This window comes from Stenella coeruleoalba (assembly GCF_951394435.1).
Source record: "Stenella coeruleoalba genome assembly, chromosome: 16".
Taxonomy (NCBI): domain Eukaryota; kingdom Metazoa; phylum Chordata; class Mammalia; order Artiodactyla; family Delphinidae; genus Stenella; species Stenella coeruleoalba.
Genome location: NC_137162.1, coordinates 38024702 through 38046067, shown reverse-complemented (window position 1 = coordinate 38046067; position 21366 = coordinate 38024702). Strand labels below are relative to the sequence as shown.

Sequence of the window (21366 nt, the reverse complement as noted above, 5' to 3'; positions counted from 1 at the left end):
AGTCTCATTACCAGAACCAATTGCAAAAGAATATGAAGAAAATACACAGAGGTAATGAAACACAGCCTTCAGTGGAACACTTACAGGACTGGTGTTTAGAAGGGCAGCTAAGACCTGTGCTGAACACTATAATTGTGTGGTTTAGAGCATCTTCTGAAGGCACTTACACATTTCTAGGAGACTTGATTTGATGTGTATTGTGTTTCCATGAGGGCAATTGCCCCCTCCCTGAATTATAGCAGGGTTCCTCTGGGTCTGCATTAATACCTTTCTTTCATCATACTCATCAAGGCTTATTCATAAATTCTTATTAATTATCCTAGCCGCTCTCTAGAATGGGTGGCTATAAGGATTACAAATCTTTACTAAAATAAAGAGATGGGATAAATTCCCTACGCCTTCTGGTGAGCCCATATAATAGTAGAGACAACCCAAGTTTGCCAAGTTCAGTGGCCTAGTTCTTTGTTTTGTCTCCAAGCAGACAGAAGCTCAGGGACACCTGAATGATATTTAGAATGAAGGCTTTCTTATTGGGATTGTACCAAGTTAATTGTGTGCTGTGAAACACCATATGGCCTCATTTTCATTGGGACATCTAGTGCTGTAAACACTACGATACATGAATTAAGTGATTCAGCTAATTATACCCATTTTTTATATGCTTCTAAAAAAATAGCACGTGATCCTTTAAATAGAGAAGGTTGTGTATTCAAATTTTATTACCATTTTTTCGGTGTTGTGTCTGTATGTTTATTTTAATGAGGAGACTGGAAACTAAACCATTTCTTCGCTGCTAATTCATGCTGGATTACCTTCTTATTTCCATGGGACATATGAATTCTGAAGCCACGTCTGTCTCCATGGTAGCACCCTGCTTGGATCTGTGTATAGGTGCATATAAAGTATAGAAGGAGTTATTACCTTAAAAAGCTGATTTAGACAGAGGCTTGAGGAAAGAGAAGGATACAAGAGTCAAGGAGGTATCTGGAGAAAACTTGATCCTGTAGACCAGCAGTTAAGAAATTATGTCCTGTGGCCAAATCCAGCCCTCATCCTGTTTTGGTATAACCTGTAAGCTAAGAATGGTTTTTAAATGGTTGAGTAAAAAATCAAAGGAAGAATTATATCTCACAACATGTGAAAAGTGTATGAAATTCAGATTTCAGTGTCCATAAATAAAGCTTATTAGAACACAGTGATGCCCATTTATTTACATGTTGTGGCTGCTTTCACTGCAGAGATGAGTATTTGCAATAGACTCTATGGCCTGTAAAGCTGAAAATATTTGTTATCCGCCTCTTTAAGAAAAGTGCGCCACCTCCTGCTTTTGACAGTGGGGGACCAGTGTTCAGTTCCGACTGACTTAAGTCAATGGCCTGTCAGCACATCACTCACATCTGACTTCAGAAAGCTGAGTACCCAGCTCTACTTCATGAGCCCCCAGCTGAATCGTGTTTGCTGTATTGCCATTGTTTTGTTTTAAAAAAAAACATTATTTTTTAAAAAGTTCTAGGGAACTCATTGTTGTGTCTCTTTTAATGATATTATTGAAGATATTGTTCATTAATTACAACGCATGATATTCTCTTTATAAAGATCCATGGGAGAAATATCTCTTCAGTCTTAGTATCAGAAAGGCTGTATTTTTTCTGAGGGTTTGTGTGTGTGTGTGTGTGTGTGTGTGTGTGTGTAATCCTTTGGAAACTGTGCATTCTGTGACTGTCCAGCTTTATTTTTGCCAAAAAGCTCTGAAGCAAATTTGTGGCTCACTTTCTACTTTTGCACCAGCTTCGTGCTTGGTATCATTTCACTTTATGCCCCTTATGCTGTTTTCTGTTTTTCTCATCCGCTCAGAAGTGAGCTTTTGCTGTGCTTTATGGATCCTGTAAGTCACTGTACATGTTTTAGGAACTATGCAAAACATTAAAACATAATTAAAAATAAGATGCATTTGAACTTTAGCTCCAGAAACTCACAGAGCATTTCTTACGGTCCCACCTCAGAGAGCCCTTCAGCTTTTCCCTACTGTTTTGTGACTTTCCAGGGCTCTGTGTCTGCAGGACCTTATGGAAACCAATCCTTGAAATGCTTATTAAGTGCTTTGTGGTCTAATGTTCTATCCTTGCTGGAGGCGTATCATCAAACCCCCTCAAGATGGATAAAGATATAGATGAGAAGTTCTTCATCTGGAGTCCAGAGGATTTAGGAGGGTTGTGAACTTAGATGGGGAAATTATTTTTATAACCTATAATAGAAATGTCTCACTTCCTTCAATGATGATCACAGACAACAAATCATAGCAGTTTTAACAGTACCTGTGATTATATCAGCAATGGAAGTTACAGATATTTTCATATCACGTAAGTTGTTGCCGATATTGCTGATGTCATGAAAATAACTGTGTTCTTTATTACTCCGAAATTTAGATGATTACTATAGCTGTCTACCTAAACATCAGGATCTTGTTTTTTAATATGCTGATAAAGAAGGACATTTATTACTGTCCTGTAATTTTACAAAACCATTTTGATAACTAATTCATTTTTTTTTCTTTGCAGTCATTTGTGTTTTATGCATTTAAAAACATTTTTCTGAGAAGGGGTCCATAGTCTACCAAAGGAGTTCTTGACTCAAAAAAGGATAAGAAAGCTCTGTGCATGGGTACACCCATGCAGGCCCACACACACAGTTTTTACAGGCAGTTCCAGGATTCACAGATGCCCAGACAAGGCCCATGTCTAATATGCAGTTTAAGAACTCAGGCCCTATTGGCTAAAATCCAAGATAGAAGGTCACATGAGGGAGGGTTTTTATTTTGTTTTATTTTCTGAGGCCCAGTTCAAATGAATTCCTTCTAAGAATCAACCTGCAGTGCTTAGTCATAATCTTAGTCATAGTATTGATTCTGGCTGTTATCATTTAGCATTATCTCTTTTATCCAAAAAGCAAGGAATGAACATGTCTTCGTAAAGTAACCTCTTGGCTTTTGCCATATCAACTCTTGATGTTTTTCAGTGAGAAATTAAAAACCTACCATTTCACACTGTTTGATTTTTAATTTCTATTGAAAAGAGCTTTGAGTCTTTGAATGGTCAGAGCTTGATATGTACGTATGTCATAAATTTGGAATTGGATAAAAAGTACCAGTGCCACCAGATGTTAATGACATAATACCTTTCATGTTCTGTGCCTTGAATGTTTTTATTGATGTTATCTTTACTAATCAAGCATATTTTTTTGTTCATGAAGCCACAGTTCATGTGAGAATATCATTCTTGGATGATATTTGTGTGTTGTACACCCCTGCTTAGGGTTTGCTTTACACTTGCACGGCTTTTATGTTTTTTTGAGTTCCATTTCTTGTGCTGGTATTCTGAATTCTCCCCTTCATTTATTGAGATCTCGGTGGGACCTTAGAGGTTATCTAGTCTGGTGTTTCTCAACCCTGCTACATTTTACAAAATATTGATGCCTGGACACCACTCCCAAGAATCTGATTGAACTGGTCTGTGTGGGGTTCTTTAAAAGCTGGGTAAGAGGTTCCTCGGTTCTGCCTGCCTTGAGAACCAATGCCTAGCTTAATTCCTTCCCCATACAAATGTGGAGCATTGTGACATGCCTGAGGACCTCCAGCTAGCTAGTAACAAATGGGTTTTCTCTACTTCAGAATGCTGTTTGCTATTTTCAGATTTTTTTTTTCAAAAACGCTAGGCCATTTACCAGCTAACGCAGACTTATGGGATGGCTGCGTTCCTCACAGAATATTTAAAATTAAATATTATGGCTGGAATGTTTAAAAGCTTGCCACCCTTGTCCTATTTTAACATTACCTAATGAACAGACAGCTTTCTGGAAAAACCCAGAGATCATTCTTTCTTAGTCAGTTGTTCCTGGCTGTGGTGACAACTTATCCCTGGAAATTTGCCCCATTCCCAAATCACAATGAAGAGAGTGGCTTGTTTTTGTAAGTAGCTTGTGATTCCTGATAATGTAAGTCTCCAGATCTTACTGTTGAACCTGGCACGTTCCAACAGGAATAAATCTAAAAAGATTCCCTTGTCACATTTGATGGCCTTGAATATTAAAGACCCACATTGGAAGAACTCTCCAGAAATCAGCCTGCCTTTCCATCGTGATTTGTCAGTGTAACTCCGACATTTCTAGGAAAAATATATAAATACCTCATGGGCAGAAATGCTGTCCGTTTATATATTTCATACCTATCATCTGAATTTACTAAGAATGAATCAAATTAATTTATAACCATCTGCCTTTTCCACCCAAGCTAATAAACTTCTTGCCTTGTTTTGTCTGATCATGGATTTTGATCAACTTTATTTATCTCATTGGGTTTAAAAATTAATAATGCATTGCCTTATATGGCACTTATCTTCATAGAGATTATTCATTCTTAATGTAGTAAATGAAAGGAAAAAACAGATTTAATATAGATATTTGACTTAAAAAGATTAGATGGCTAATGCAATTCTTTTTTTTCTAATTTTTTTATTGCAGTATAATTGATTTATAATGTATTAATTTCAGGTGTACAGATTTCAGGTATAATATATATATATTTTTTTCAGATTCTTTTCCCATATAGGTTATTTCAAAATACTGAGTATAGTTCCCTGTGCTATACAGTAGGTCCTTGTTGGTTATCTATTTTATACATGGTAGTGTGCATACTTTAACTCAAACTCCTAATTTATCTCTCCCCCTGCTAATGACAATTCTTAAATTAATGGCAAGTTTTCTGATCTACAGTTGGTTTCTTTAGGACAGCAGCTTTCTTTTTGTTTCTTTTTCCTTCTGTCCCTTTTTTTGTTAATTAATTAATTAATTTGGTTGCGCCGGGTCTTAGTTGTGGCAGGCAGGCTCCTTAGTTGCAGCATGCGAACTTTCAGTTGCTGCGTGCATGTGGGATCTAGTTCCCTGACCAGGGATCGAACCCGGGCCCCTTGCACTGGGAGCGTGGAGTCTTAACCACTGCGCCACCGGGGAAGTCCTCCTTCTGTCTCATTTTGAAGTGAATTTCGTTACAGGTATTTTGAAAGCAATGTGTCCATATACATTAAACCTAAAAGAATTAAAATTTTCCTTTTCCTATAGTTCTCCTATAAAACTATCAGGACAGAAAATAAATTTCACCTACAGCAGGTCAGAATACCTTGGAATCAAAAATGACACAGTGGGCTTCCCTGGTGGCACAGTGGTTTAGAATCCGCCTGCCAATGCAGGGACATGGGTTCGAGCCCTGGCCTGGGAAGATCCCACATGCCGCGGAGCAACTAAGCCGCCTGTGTGCCATAACTACTGAGCCTGTGCTCTAGAGCCCGTGAGCCACAACTGCTGAAGCCCACACGCCTAGAGCTCGTGCTCCCCAGTAAGAGAAGCCACCGCAATGAGAAGCCCGCACACCACAACGAAGCGTAGCCCCCGCTCACCACAACTAGAGAAAGCCCACACGTAGCAACGAAGACCAACACAACCAAAAAAAAAAAAATCTCCAATGCCTTCTTTAAAAAAAAAAATCTGATACAAAAATGACACACTAAATGGCTTGGCCTCTAGAGAAGAACAAGAAGAAAAGGGAATTCTGCACTAAGCCCTCTCACCAGCCCTGTATAGAATCAGCACCAAGAACTGTCAAGTAAATTGCCTCCCCAAGGAAGCTCTGTGTTTCTCTTCTAGATCATCTTCATTTTTGCAGGCAATATAATTTTGAAATTTTGTAGAGTAGAATCCCTTTATCGAGTTATTACTGGAGAGCTATCTGCTATCTCTTTATAGGATAACAACATTATCTATATAATATATAAGGTTTATATTATATGCATGCATGTGGATTGTGCTTTGAACCACTTTATGTCTAGGGCCGATTCTAGATCTGTACCTGCCAAAGGATGAACATTCAAAAAAATGTGATCACAGAGTTGAGAAAACAATCTCTTCTTTTTAGCTATTCTTAGCCTTATGAATATAGATAACCATTTAAATGTATATTTTAATAATTAATTTTGAAAAGAAAATATTTGATGGAACAAAGATTTAAGCAATTAAAAAAAACCCATAAAACTGTGAGGAAAAAATATGGATCTGTTATGATCTCACAGCTGAGAAGACCTTTCTAAGTGTGACACAAATTCAGATACCACACACACACACAAATATACACACACACAGATTTTTTAATTACCTGCCAAAATTAAAAAAAAAAAATTTAAATCAAATCAAAAGACAAAAAACAACCTAGGGGAAAATTTCTAATTCAGAGAAGACACAGTTCTGCTTTCCAAAATATACAGCACTCCTACAAATGAGTATTTAAAAAAATCAGCAATCCAATAGAAAAAAATGTGGAAAAAGAACATGAATTTCACAGAAAAGGAAATACAAATGGCTCTTAAACATATGAAAAGATGCTGAATCTCATTCATTATAAGAAATACAAATGAAAAGTATGAGATTGAATTTTTCATCTATCAGATTGGCACAGGTAAAAACTTACGCCAACATGTTATATTGGCACATGTGTGAGACAAGAAACAGTCTCATACACTGCTAGTGGAGATATATATTAGTACAATCTCCATAGAGGTGTTTGGAAATATCTATTAATATTAATATTGAGCATATCCTTTGAACTAGCAATTCAAATTCTGGAAATTTTTCTATAGAGATCTTGCAAATGGGTAAGATGATGTACATGCAAGGATATTCTTGGTAACATTTTGTAACAGAGGGTTGGAAACAGCCTAAATATCAATCAATAAGAGAATTCTTTAAGTACATGTTATGGACTATTTTGTTATTATAATATATGCATAGTAGAAATTAATTTGCCACTGTTAATAAAGAACGAGTTGTCCCCTAGTTATACCAATATGGAAAGATTTCCAAGCATTTTGTTAAGTAAAAAAGGCCTGGTGCAAAAGAGTATCTATAGCCTCGTAACATTTGCGAGAAAAAGGAAAAAAGATGCATATAGTTATAAGTGCATAGAATATCCCTGGAAGGATGCGTAGTAAATTAATAGTATTATTGCCTCCAGCAAAGAGAACTGAGTGGCTGGGTAGGAGATTTACTTTTCAAAAAGAGAAAGCTATATCTATCTATCCATCCATCTAGATAATAGCAACTGTGAAAAGTCTGTGATTTTATCCCAGTTGCAATCTAATAAGTTAACTTGCCATAGTTGCATGGTTGCTGGCAGAAAACAAAACTCCTGAGTCAGAGACAAAGGGCTTTATTACTCATAGCACAGCAATCAGTATGAGCATCAGTATGTGTTGGTTTCTCTTGCCCCCATCTCCCAAGCGGGTGACATGGGTGCATCTAGATGGATATCCGCACAAGCAGTGAGTTTTATTATAGGAGAGGAACTGTAAGTGAATGGAACCTGAATCTTTTTTATGATGGGAAGTAGAGAGGCTGACCCTTTGCTCTGGAGGAGATGTTATCTCTCTCATCCAAGGCCGTTCACTATACAAACATCCTTGAAAAGATAGTCTGAAATAAAAGGCAATTAACACTCTGAACATCAAAAGATGTACAGAAACACAAGAGAACAATGGAGAATTGTCTGTCTCTTGTTTATTTGTAAATATGTGCATTCATATACATATATGAGGTTTGAAGGCTAACAGTAACTCCTGATCATTTGAGCCTTTCAGATAAATTGTGTGGAGTGTGAACTCATTGGTTATTGTTGAGATTACTAGGCCTGGATCTGGTGTCACTTAATTGCCTCCATCAAAGAATGCTATGTCCATCCACCTCGCTATTCCATTGTACATATGTGCCACATCTTCTTTATCCATTCATCTGTTGATGGACACTTAGGTTGCTTCCATGTCCTAGCTATTGTAAATAGTGCTGCAATGAACATTGTAGTACATCTCTCTCTTTTTTTAAAAAAATTTATTTTATTTATTTATTATTTTTGGCTGCATTGGGTCTTCGTTGCTGCACACAGGCTTTCTCTAGTTGTGGCGAGCGGGGGCTACTCTTCCTTGTGGTGTGAGGGCTTCTCATTGTAGTGGCTTCTCTTGTTGCGGAGCATGGGCTCTAGGTGTGCAGGCTTCACTAGTTGTGGCTTGTGGGCTTCAGTAGTTATGGCTCACGGGCTCTAGAGCGCAGGCTCAGTAGTTGTGGCGCACGGGCTTAGTTGCTCCACGGCATGTGGGATCTTCCTGGACTAGGGCTCAAACCCGTGTCCCCTGCATTGGCAGGTGGATTCTTAACCACTGCACCACCAGGGAAACCCCCATGTCTCTTTTTGAATTAGGGTTTTCTCAGGGTATATGCCCACTAGTGGGATTGCTGGGTCATATGGTAGTTCTATTTTTAGTTTTTTAAGGAACCTCCATACTGTTCTCCATAGTGGCTGTATCAATTTACATTCCCACCAACAGTGCAAGAGGGTTCCCTTTTCTCCACACCCTCTCCAAAATTTGTTGTTTGTAGATATTTTTCTTTTTCTTTTTTTTTTTTTTGCGGTACACGGGCCTCTCACTGTTGTGGCCTCTCCCGTTGCGGAGCACAGGCTCCAGAAGTGCAGGCTCCGCGGCATGTGGGATCTTCCCGGACCGGGGCGTGAACCCGTGTTCCCTGCATTGGCAGGAGGACTCTCATCCACTGCGCCACCAGGGAAGCCCTGTTTGTAGATTTTTTGATGATGGCCATTCTGACTGGTGTGAGGTGATACCTCATTGTAGTTTTGATTTGCATTTCCCTAATGATTAGTGATGTTAGCATCCTTTCATGCGTTTGTTGGCAATCTGTATATCTTCTTTGGAGAAATGTCTATTTAGGTCTTCTGCCCATTTTTGGGTTGGGTTGTTTGTTTTTTTGATAATGAGCTGCATGAGCTGCTTGTGAAGTAAGTCAGAAAGAGAAAAACCATATGCTAACACATATATATGGAATCTAGAAAAAAGAATGGTCCTGATGGACCTAGGGGCAGGACAGGAATAAAGACACAGACGTAGAGAATGGACTTGAGGACACGGGGAGGGGGAAGGGTAAGCTGGGGCCAAGTGAGAGAGTAACATTGATATATATACACTACCAAATGTAAAATAGATAGCTAGTGGGAAGCAGCTGCATAGCACAGGGAGATCAGCTCGGTGCTTTGTGATCACCTACAGGGGTGGGAGGGAGATACAAGGGGGAGGGGATATGGGGATATATGTATACATATAGCTGATTCACTTTGTTACACAGCAGAGACTAACACAACAATGTAAAGCAATTATACTCTAATAAAGATGTTAAAAAAAAAAAAAAAGAATGCTATGGCCACGAACTCCATTCTGCACCTGATACACTATCTGTAACTACAAGTTATTGGTCAGGAGAGGCCCCAACTGAGAGTGAGAACATGTATGAATCCGCACAACTCATTCTCCCCTACTGTAACAAACACCGGGAGTTGCCACCTTGGGCATTTGTAGTACTCTCAGATTTGGGAACTAGACGCATTGTTTTTCTTTAGCTCTGGAGTGAATGCTAAAGAAAGTGCTTCCTTTATTTGGCTTCATTTAGCTCAATTGCACACTGAAATCAGTTTCAGACCTGTGCTTTGCAAAGTATGAATTGAAAATGGGTGGCAGCGGGGAGGGACTTTCTTGGCTTTGGCACCTGGATAACAAAGTAACCCAGGAACAGGCTTTTATTCATCAATGGAACACACTGGATTTGTGTCTCAGAGTTCAGGGTGGGCCAGCAGGAGTCCGGGTGGGTCTGTGGAGGGATGAATTAGCGTCCTGTTGGAAAGGTGCTGAGCCCCTCCTGAGTCACCTTGAATGCCCTCTTTTTGCAGCAGCCACAGCAATGGCCCATATTTCTAAACTTTTTATTTAAGTATCGTATATAACATATGTATATGAATATATATAAATCTTAAGTGTCTGCCCGATGAATTTTCATAAAGTAAACACACTTGTATAACCAGCACCCAGATTAAGAAACAGAATACTGTCCGAATCCCAGAAGCCCCTTCCAGTCACGAACTCTCCCTCTGAAGGTAATCGTCTGATTATTTTGGCCTGGTTTTGAACTTTAGAGTACAACTAGAACTGGATATCATACACGCTGTGTATGGCTTCTCTTGCCTCAAGTTATATTTATGAGAGCCCTCCATATCGTCTGTACTGTTAGTGTGTGGTTGGAATTTGTTCATTCTCATTGCTGCATAGCAGTCAGGGGTGATTTTGTTCCTCAGGGGACATTTGGCAACGTCTGGAGACATTTTCTGGTCATTACAACTGGGGGGAGGGAAAGTTGCTGCTACCCACCCTACAATGCACAAGGCAGCCCTGCAACAGTGGCCCAAAATATCACTAGCGCTGAGGCTGAGAAACCCTGCTGTATAATAATAATATTCCATCATGTGAATATACCACGATTTATTTACCCACATATTCCTTAGAGCCTCAGCTTCAGCATTCATGACCATTATACAGCTCAGGCCTGGCTTCGAAATTCTTGAAACTATGCTTACCACAGTCACATCAGACTAAAAAAATTACCAAACAGGATATGCTTTTTACATTTAGGATAAGTGTTAGAATCAAAATGAAGTATTATGTGTAGTCTTGGTCATAGACAAAAATTGTATAGTTTGGAATCACTACAAGAATTTGAACAGATTCTCAATGAGAGAATGAAATGGGCTAAATCAAGTAAAGATGTGAAGGACTATTGTTAAAAACAGCTTTATTGAAGTATAATTTACATATCATAAAATTCATCTAATTTAAATGTACAATGGAAAGATCCCTAGTAAATTTATAGAATTGTGCAACCCTCACCACAATCTAATTTTAGAACATTTTCATTACACCAAAAAGATCCCTTGTGCCCATTTGTAGTCACTTCTGTTCCTAGCCTGAGTCCCAAGAAACCAACAGTTTACTTTCTGTCTCCAAAGATTTTCCTTTTCTGGATGTTTCCTACAAATGGAAACATAAAATAGGTGGTCTTTTGTGTCTGGCTTCTTTCACTTTGCATAATGTTTTCAAGGTTCATGCATGTTGTAGCAGATATCATTACTTTATTCGTTTTTATGGCTGAATAGTATTCCATTGTATCTGTGTGTCACATTTTGTTTATCCATTCACAAGTTGATGGACATTTGGGTTTTCAGTAGGGACTGTCATGAAAATGAACATGGAGTATTTTTCTTTTAATTGAAATATAGTTGATTTACAATGTTGTATTAATTACTGCTGCACAGCAAAGTGATTCAGCTATATATATATATATTATATATATACATATATATTCTTTTTCATTATGGTTTATCACAGGATACTAAATATAGTTCTCTGTACTATACAGTAGACCTTGTTGTTTTTCCATTCTATATATAAAAGCTTACATCTGCTGACCTCAACCTCCCGCTCCATCCTTCCCCCAACCCCCTCCCCCTTGGCAACCATCAGTCTGTTCTGTATGTCTGTGATTCTGTTTCTGTTTCATAGATAGGTTCATGTGTGTCATGTTTTAGATTCCACTTATAAGTGATATCATATGGTATCTGTCTTTCTCTTTCTGACTTACTTCACTTAGTATGATAATCTCTAGTTACATCCATGTAACTATTTCATTCTTTTTTATGGCTGAGTAATATTCCATTGTAAAAATGTACCACATCTTCTTATCCTTTCATCTGCGATGGGCATTTAGGTTGTTTTCATGTCTTGGCTATTGTCAATAGTGCCGCTATGAACATAGGGGTGCATGTATCTTTTTGAATTATAGTTTTGTTCAGATATATGCCCAGGAGTGGGATTGCTGGATCATATGATAGCTCTATTTTTAGAGCCATATTGTTTTCCACAGTGGCTGCACCAACTTACATTCCCACCAACAGCGTAGGAGGGTTCCCTTCAACATGCAGGATTTTGACGCATAGCTAGGTAAATGGCAAACACAAGTGGACTTTTGAAGAAAGGATATGATTCTGGGTCAGATAATCTGTATTATTTTCAAGGATAATTTGACCAATTAAAAAAAAGAATAGGAAGGGGAAAAGACTGGAGAATGATACAAGGGATATTAGACTTGCAGGAAAAGGAAACCTCTGACATTTACCCATACAGACCCTAGCACTTTTGAAGGCATTTTATAACCAAGTAGCCTAAACTACAGGGCAGCAAAGCTCTGCCTTAAGGCGAAAGATAATAGATAATTGGTTCCACTAAGAGAAGTTCATTAAACACGCCTCATTTTAGTATCTTATGTTAAAATAAATCATAACTCAAAAGGAGAGACCATTACCAGAATGGATACATAAGGGACCAGCATATCCATTAACAAAGAATGGTATAGAGAAAGGGGCACTCAGGTGAAGTCAGGGCTTATACTTCATTGGATTGTGAAGATCACAGACAAAAGCAGCACGAGAGTATTCTTTAAATCATAAGGCAATCTCTACAGATATTAGGGCTTACCCCTTACTAAATAAAGTAAGACCCCCCGAGGCTAAGCATATGGAAATTGGTCGTTGAGAGCCAAAGTAATTACCTAGAGGTAGAATTGCCTCCTCTGGAGCTGAATTTGTGCCAAACACCAGTGGAATGGGGAGCTCCCAAAGTAATGAACCCCTAACCCCACACCCTTCACCTTCACTGAGGGTGTTCACACAGTGGGAACATATTCTTTAGCCCCATGGGATCGTGCGGTTTCATGGAATGGAAGTTGTTCACTTTACTAGACCTGAATAATTATGCAATAGGTGTAGGTGTGAGGGGTCAGGTGAGAATGGAGAGGGTCAGAACACTTTTTGTAAACAGGTTCCTTCTCCTTTCCTCCCCTTCTCACTCCCTCCTTCCAAGGCATAACTTTTTTTTATATAAATAAACAAAATTCTTAACATAGTAAGAATTTTTTTTATGCAATAGAATAAACAAGATAAGGGACTTCTCACATTACAAAAAGACATCCTTCTCAAGGATTTGTTTATACAGCGTTACATATACAACATTATATACTCAGTAAGGCAAAATGAAGCTGAACTGTTTAAAAAATTAAGGTAAAGCAAATCTTATAAGTTTTGTTTTTCTCATTTTACTAGAAAGGAAGCTAAACTATATCACAAGTTCAAGTTCATATTGTTGGCAAACCTATTAGTGTTTTCCAAGCTTATTTGGCCAATGCCCACTTTTTTATTCCCACAGAAAACCATAATCTCTCGAGGGACAGTCTGAAGAACACAGTTTGTGAAATGTTGATATGGCCAGACTTCATTTATGGTTAGCGCCTTATTTACATTACTGATTGAACTCTCAAATGAATCAGATTGGTTAGTTTAGATGAGAAATTGAGTAGCACTTCATTCCCATTCAACAAAGTACCAGATTTTTCTAGTGAGGTAAGTTGGCTCCACTATTACTGACCATAAATAATATGACATGTGGCACCACTCGTCAGCCAATTGCATTGCTGCACCCAAATGAATTATTTGTCTTGAACTCTCACCCTCAACATTCTAATCACCCAATCTAAGTTGAATGAATATTTGTTGTCTTTAGTGTGTGTATATTCAGACTTAATCTGGCACTCTGGCTGCCAGAAAACATGTAATCTCTGTAAATAACAGATAAAACAAAATTAAAGTCTAATATTGGAAAATGTAAATGACATCCAGACTTTTAAAATCATATTTGTATCATGTCATTTCAAAGAAATTCAAGTGTGCATTTCTATCCAGGTTCAACAAATGTCCTATATGAGAGAGAAAGAGAGAGAGAGAGGAAAGAAGGAAGGGAGGGAGAGAGTAGAGGCAAGGGGTGGGTGGGGAGGGAAAGGAAACACAAAAACTATAACTTTTGCTTACCTGATCCAGGTTCCCATCTTGGGAACCTGGATCAGGTAAGCAAAAGTTATAATTTTTGTCCATAAAAGATCTGAGTTTGCTTAAGCTTTGTCCATAAAAGATCTGTGTTTATGTCCATAAAAGATCTGTGTTTGCTTACGTTTCGCTGAGTTAGTTTGTTCCCATGGGTCTTACTGAAGAGCAAAGTATAACACGCAGCACCCCTTCCCGAGTCCTGCTGGCACAAATCAACAAAGGGACAGCTTGTGAGGTTGGCACAGGCTTGAGGCTGATTTTTCCAGTTGAACCAATAAGACCTTTGTTTTTTGAAGCAGATTTAATAAGTAACATCCAAACAGGGCATCTTTATAATGTACACTCTGAGAGGATTTCCCAGGGCTATATAAAACCACCTTAACTCAATGGGAGTCATTCTCTAAAAGCTTGAGTTGGAGCTTTAAGATTAAGTCCTTAAGATGGAAAGTGCATATATGATAATCACGCAGAATATTTGTAATAGAGAAAAGTTATGAAGCACGGCATCTAAAAATATGTTTGAAAAAGAAAGAAAATATTTAGAAAAACAAGCATGAAACGATAAAGAATAGTCCCACCATCAACGTCAAACCATCTGCCTCAAATGAAGCTACTGCTGACAGTGTCGCTATTAGAAGATATGCAGAGCATATAAGTGGGGATGGCTGCGGTGCTCCTTTTAGCCTCCTCTGCATAGGTAAGTGGAGGAGACTGAGTGAGTCAGGAGGAGGAGTGTAGAGGAAAAACACAGTCAGATTGAGAGGTTGAGAGGCAGAGCCGAGCCAGTTGACTGCGCCCAGAGTGAAGACGAAGCATCTGGAAGCCTCTCTTGTTCATTCAAGGAATAGGGATAGAGGGTAAGGAGGCTTTTAAGCCCTGAGATGCAGTTTGTGCTTTCTCCACAGATTCTGAGGGTAGTGTAGAGTATTCCTAATTGTGTAGTCCCCACATGCAAACTAGGCCCAGAAGCACAACAGTTCAACAGTCTGGGCCTTGTGTATGTCTGAGGGAATAACGCCTCACATCCACTCTGTTGCCATCACCTGACAAGAACCAAACAGAATTCTGTGGTGTAAATTTGCATTAGTGTGCAGAGTAGCCGCATAACGATCCTGCAAAATTGTGGTTGGAAATATTTTGTCTTGGTGTGGATTCATGAAGGTTTAAAAACATGGTCAGGCATAGAGAACAGACCTGTGGTTGCCATGGGAGAGGGGGTGTGGGAGGGAAGGACTGGGAGTTTGGGATTAGCAGCTGTGAACTATTATATATAGGATGGATAAACAGCAAGGTCCTACTGTACATATAGCATGGGATATATTCAATATCCTGTGATAAACCATAATGGAAAAGAGTATATATAAACAACAACAAAAAAAGGATGTCAATATGTGTTTAAAAAAAAGCCATGGTCAGGGAACCAGTCTCACCAAGAGCCACTTTCAGGTTCCTCCACTTATTTAGAAACATTTTGCTTATACTACATAGAAGCAAAAAAAGTAAGAGTTGATATGCAGCCTGTGCAGCCATTTTGAATCCGTTTATAGTCACATTGTATCCATACATGTCTACAAAACGCAGCAAAATAAAGAGTTGTGGGGTGATCTTAATGCATGATCAATGAAGACTGAAGCCAGCCCATGGGGTTAATCCAGTTAAAAAAACCCCTAGTCTTTCCCCTGTGGACCTAGATTTTTGCCTTGACTAGCTGGATAATTGTTGCAGGAGTTTCCTTCTGTCTGCCTGTGTGAAAGCAGCCATGGGGTATGTGATTGAATGTAGACAGTTTGTCATTCAAGTTGTAGTTGCGAAGGTAAGCCATGTTCCATGTGGGTCCTCAAGGAACGGTTCATCTATGCCCATCACAAGTCTAGTTCACGGTGTGACATGTCAGTTGCACATTCAGCTGTCTCAGGAGGTCCACCTTGTCTTTGAACACTACACATTATTTGCTTTGCCTGTTTTTGAGCTCTAGATAAATGAAATCATACAGTATGCACTCCTTTTGTGTCTAACTTCTTTCAACATTGTGTTTGCAAGACCCATCCTTATTATTGTACATCATTGTATATTGTTCATTCTCGTTGCTGTTAGCATTTCCATTGTGTGAAACACTGTGATTTACTTACCAGACTACTGTTGAAAGGCAGTTGAGTGTCTGTCAATATTTATAACAACCTGTGAGGTAGGTGCTATTATTCTGTCCATTTTGCAGATGGGAAAACTAAGGCTTTGAGCAGCTTTAGAATTCATTTATCTCAAGTCACACAGGCTACTGTGGTCTAGCCAAACTTGAGCCCAGGTCGCCTGACCTGAGAGCCTGTGATCTCCACCCTCAATCTATTTCTTTACTGAAGCAGTTCTTTGATCTGTTTTTTGTCTTCTGTCATTTTAAATGATTCAGTTGTGAACCTATGGGAGCTGGACCAGGAGACAAATTTCTGTCACCGGACCACACATGAACTCATCCCTCCCCCTGAAACTAAAGCTTTGTTCCTAGGTCAAGTTTACTGAGCTTAGAGTAAGGGCTTGCCCAGGTGGTTCCAGTAGTTCACCTGATGTGTCCAGATCCCTGTAAATGCTGTGTGTGGTCTCAAGCTGGGCTCCCCACTTCAAAAATATATTTAAAAGCTGAAGAGACTCTTGAGAGGAGAGTGAGCACATCTATTGTGTTAGTATATCTCTGGCTTTAACTGTTTTGGTTCCATGATACGTGAAGAAACCTGAGGACTGTTTTGGGGTTTTTTGTTTGTTTTTTCTATATTGAGGATTTTTTTTTTTCTGTATTGAGCCTTCTATGGCTGTTTGTAGGAAAAGAAATGTCAGTTCATACTTTATTTTTTAAGAAAATTTTCACAAGTGCATTTTTCTTCCTGTTGCTTCCTGGGAGACATTCAAGTGAAGGCTACAGATTAACATTGGAAAGAAAGACCAATTTTCTAGCCTTGGGGTCAGGAACCCAGTACAAGGAAGTTTATAGGAGGCCAGTTTTTGGCCTCTTCCTGGATGGAAATGGCGGAGCATAAACGGGACCACCCTCTCTCGAATTCCATCGTTAGTAGCAAATGAGATGTTCTGCTCTTGCGTCTCTTCATGACCATCTTAGACCAATGCAGAAGTTTGCTGGATCTTTGGTGTGATGACAGGAGAGAATACAGAGGAGACCTGCACCTCCCCTCAGAGGACAGACAATCCCTACCCAGGAAGGCAGCTCATCCACTTTGCTTCCTGCTCCAGAACATACGGGGTAATTTTGACAGCCTTCAAATCTGGATGGAAGTTTTGTTTGTTTGTTTTTGTTTTGTTTTTAAATGAAAAAGTTGATTGTTTATATATGTATAGGTAGGTTTTACAAATTTTTAAAAGGCATTTAATAAAAGTTAAATGTGCGGTCCACCCTCTGTAGAACTTCATCCTTTTCTTCCAGACACTCTTTTCCACTGTGGAATTTGTGAGCTGTGCTAGCCAGAAGAGCAGCAGTGTAAAAAAAAAAAGGCAATTTTACTCATTGGTGGTTAGAGGGGGCGGGTGCAGCTCTTTAAAAATGTCCGAATTCAGTCTTTCTCCATTTCTGAAACTGCATTCTCTTCTTCGCAGTGTCTTCATATAATCATCCTCATGCCCCACCCCATACCCCCTTGCCCCGCCAGGATTCTGCATTCCATCTCAGCCACTCCCCTAGCCAATGAACCTGCTCACTTATTTCAAGGTAATGTGGGAAAGCTGTATTTCTTAAGATAGAGTATTAGGTCTTGCTGGAAAAAAATATCTAAACTTTGAAAAATATTATGTCTGACACTTCAGAACTGGCTGTAAAACTCTAGTCTCTTTAGATAACACATACTGTTCTCCTATAATGTGTTTGTCTTTAGCAGTTACCAGTTTAGAACGAAGACTTTTAAGCTGTCCTTTCCCCTCTGATTGACATCAGAGAAGAAGGGCATTCCATTCCTATAAATTATTGAAAATAATTTATAAAGAGAGAATTTCATAAATGGAGTATTAAAAAAGAATGAGGCACAGAGATAAACATCTTCAGTGTTCAAATGGCTTATGTATGTAGTAAAGGCAAGGCTAGAACTTATTTTCGGAGAAGTAAACCCCTAGTAAGGTGGCAGATAAAATACAAGATTTCCAGTTAAATTTGAATTTTAGATAAACAACAAATAATTTTTTAGTATAACTATGGCCCAAATACGGCACGGGACATACTGTATTTTTATTTGTTAAATCCGGCAACTCTAACAAAAGTTTTCAATATGGTTTCAGCACAATTTCAATCAATTAATATTTTCTGAGCACTTTCTGCCCAATGGTTAGGCTCAGAGGTGGCCTCAGGCAGGCCTTGTGTGTGTGTCTTTCACCATTGTACCCACAGCTTCTAGCACAGTCTTTGGCATACAGTTAGTGCTCAATGAATATTTTTTGAAAAAATTAATCAAAGGAATAAAAGAAATCTAGAATATGATGAATTTATGACCTGTGTAACTTAGGTAGGAACACAAGCTCACATATATAACAAGTTAATGTGACTAATGCTATCTTATTTTGGATTTTAACTAGTTAATTTACTGACTAGACTAGCTCATTTATGTAAAGGATCCAGATTCTGAATATGTGAAAGTTTACTCCCACTTCGAAAAGAAGTGATAACCGAACAGGAGATTGAACAACAGTCTTATCTAAATTTAATGCAGTCTTCTTAATTATCTATTTAAAACTGCCCTACTGGACATATTGCTACCTATCTTCTTTCACATACACTTTTGTTCTAATGTTCTAATCAAGTAAGTCATGTATCTGTAATACATTTATTCCTGACAGGATTGAATTTGATCAAGAGGAAAACGAATGTGTACTACTAGTCAGGTATAACCTTGAGCCATACTATAAAGCAGAAATTACTGATCTGTATTGTTTCTCCAAGGAATTTATAACTCTTTATAACACTTTCATTTATAATAGCACTAAATAAAAAAGTTGATTAATGTAATATTTTTCCAGTGTAAAAATTAGGCATATGGAAATTCTTATTGTTATTGTTAGTTTCACTATTTTGCAAAATATAATGATATAACACACAAGAAAATTTAATATAATCATAAATTCAGATCTCAGGATCGTAAGGACCTTAAGTATATTATTTATAATTGAAGCTATATATTCTCTCCTCTTTTTTTAAAAAAAAATATTTATTTATTTATTTATTTGGCTGCGCTGGGTCTTAGTTGTGGCATGTGGATCTTCATTGTGGCATGCAGGCTCCTTTAGTTATGGCATGCAGGCTCCTTTAGTTGCAGCATGCAGGATCTAGTCCCTGACCAGAGATCGAACCCAGACCCCCTGCATTGGGAGTGTGGAGTCTTACCCACTGGACCACCAGAGAAGTCCCTTCTCTCTCTTCTTCAGAAGAAAAACCTGAAGAACTATAGAAATTTGCAAGGAACAAAAACCCAACCACTCTTATTTATTCAAACTTCCTTGTGAGACTGACTGAAACAACAGTCTATTTATCTCACTTGCTTGAAGTTGTACTCAATTGAATTATACATTCAATCCTACCAGTTGTGTCCAAGCAATAGTATAACCAGAAAAAGTTGGAGCTCCAATTGAAAGAAAAGACTGATAAATTTAACTATATTTAAAAAAAAAAGGTATGGCAAGCAACACCATAAACAAAGTTGTAAATAACACCATTCACAAAGTCAAAGTACAAAGAGCCAGTGGAAAGATTTCCTAATATATAAAGAGTTCCTATAAATCAATGAGAAAAAGACCAACAATGCAATAGAAAAATGGGGAAAGGGTACAAATGAGAGTTTGAAAAATAAATAAATAAAGAAAATACAAACAGTCCTAAACATAACAAAAGGTGTACAACATCACTCATAATAACAGAAATTCAAACTAAAATCATATTGAAATACCATTTTCATCTATCAGATTGGAAGAAATCCAAAAGTCTTGATAATGTACTCTGTGGCAATGCCATTGGGAACCTGGAACTCCCATGTATTGCTGGTGAAAGTATAGATTGGTATAATCTGTAGAGAGTGATTTGATTATATGGATCAATAGCACAAACGCCCATACTGATTGACCTAGTAATCTCACTTCTAAGAATTACTCTCATAGACATATATTCACAAGTGAGAAATCAAGGTAATTCATTATTGCATTGTTTGTAGTGGTACAAAGTTGGAAGCCTTTGAAATTTCTATTAAAAGGGAGCTAGTTAAATAAATTATGGTATATCCATACAATGGAACAATATGCAGGCATAAAATGAATAAGAAAACTCTCTGCATCGATGTGGAAAGATCTGCCAACATAGATCTGAAACAGCAAGGTGTGTAATAGTGTGGAAAGAAGGGTTAAACAAATAGTGTATACATGTTTTAAAATTTACTTCTATTTGTATAAATAAACTGACAGGATATACAAGAAACTAATAAAAGTGCTTACACGTTTTCAGAGGTAGGGAGGGTGGAGATGGGGCAAATGGGTGATGGGCGTGAAAGCAAGACTCTTCTGTATACCTTTTTGTATGTATATATTGAAAGTTTGTGAGTCATGTAGCTATTACTTATTTAACAACTAAATAATAAAAAAGAGTATGGCATTGCATCGGCCCAGAAGCAAGAGACAGCTTAAACTCTGAGGGGAACTTCAGGGATTCAGACTGACACCTGTGTGTAGAGTATGAAAATGGAGAGTGTGAGCGATGAGAGGAAAAGACACAGGAGGTGCCACGGAGGAGGCCTGATCACTGAACTGTGTCAGAGCTGGCAGGTGGGAAGGAGTCAAACCAGGGGAGCAAAGGTGATTTCTAAGTCTTAGAATGAACAAACTCCCTGCAGAGGAGGGAGCCCAGGAATGGATCTGGGGAAGGGCCCAGGTGATTTCTAGGAGCCAGATCTAAGTAGAAAGGAGTGGAGGTCAGGACTATATGTAATGAGATAAGCAAGACGCACATCTTCTAGAGCCCAGACTGTATCCTCTGGGGTGTGAGGTAGGGAAGGCTTCTTCTAGGCAGCATTTATGCATTCTCGTGCTTTGTCAGCCAGCCCCAAACACATCTTTACCAAGAAGCCATGGTAACTTCCAACAACTTATTTGCCCCCTGTGGTCTTATTTCTAAACTGTGCTTTTAAGATCCCCAAAGATTGCTCGACTTGGAATAAGAAGACTTGGATTTGAGACCCTGAGTGACCAGCTGTTATGACCTTGGGTAAAACACTTTGAACCTCACAGTTTTGAACCTCAGTTTTGCCATCTGTGAAATAGACACGCAGAGACAAGCCATAGTCTGCTGTGTTTTGTGAAGCTCAGGCGCAGCTTTAGAAACTCTAAGGTTTCTGTGACAGGTAAGGGACTGATTCCTGGCACTGTTTTTGTCTATGCTTCTGTCAATAGACACAGCTGCGCATTCTGCACCTAGATAAGATGGCCATGCATGGTTTGCTCTGTGCTGAGTTCGAAAGAGCAGGGCATGAGGAGGTTTC

At 38.5% G+C, this 21366-nt stretch overlaps 1 protein-coding gene across 3 annotated transcripts in view; it reads left to right on the top strand.

Annotated features, from left to right (window-relative positions):
* Positions 1-21366, top strand: part of PAPSS2 (3'-phosphoadenosine 5'-phosphosulfate synthase 2) — a 79670-nt gene that overhangs the window by 10911 nt on the left and 47393 nt on the right. The window contains exon 1 of one of the 3 annotated variants that reach the window (XM_079900369.1): positions 13943-17108. The exons of 1 other annotated variant lie outside the window; for it this stretch is intronic. In XM_079900369.1, coding sequence (XP_079756495.1) covers positions 17001-17108 — 108 coding nt within the window. In that variant the 5' untranslated portion in view covers positions 13943-17000. Of the gene's footprint in view, positions 1-13942; positions 17109-21366 lie in introns of those variants that run through there. One more of the 3 variants, XM_079900371.1, reaches the window with a different exon arrangement.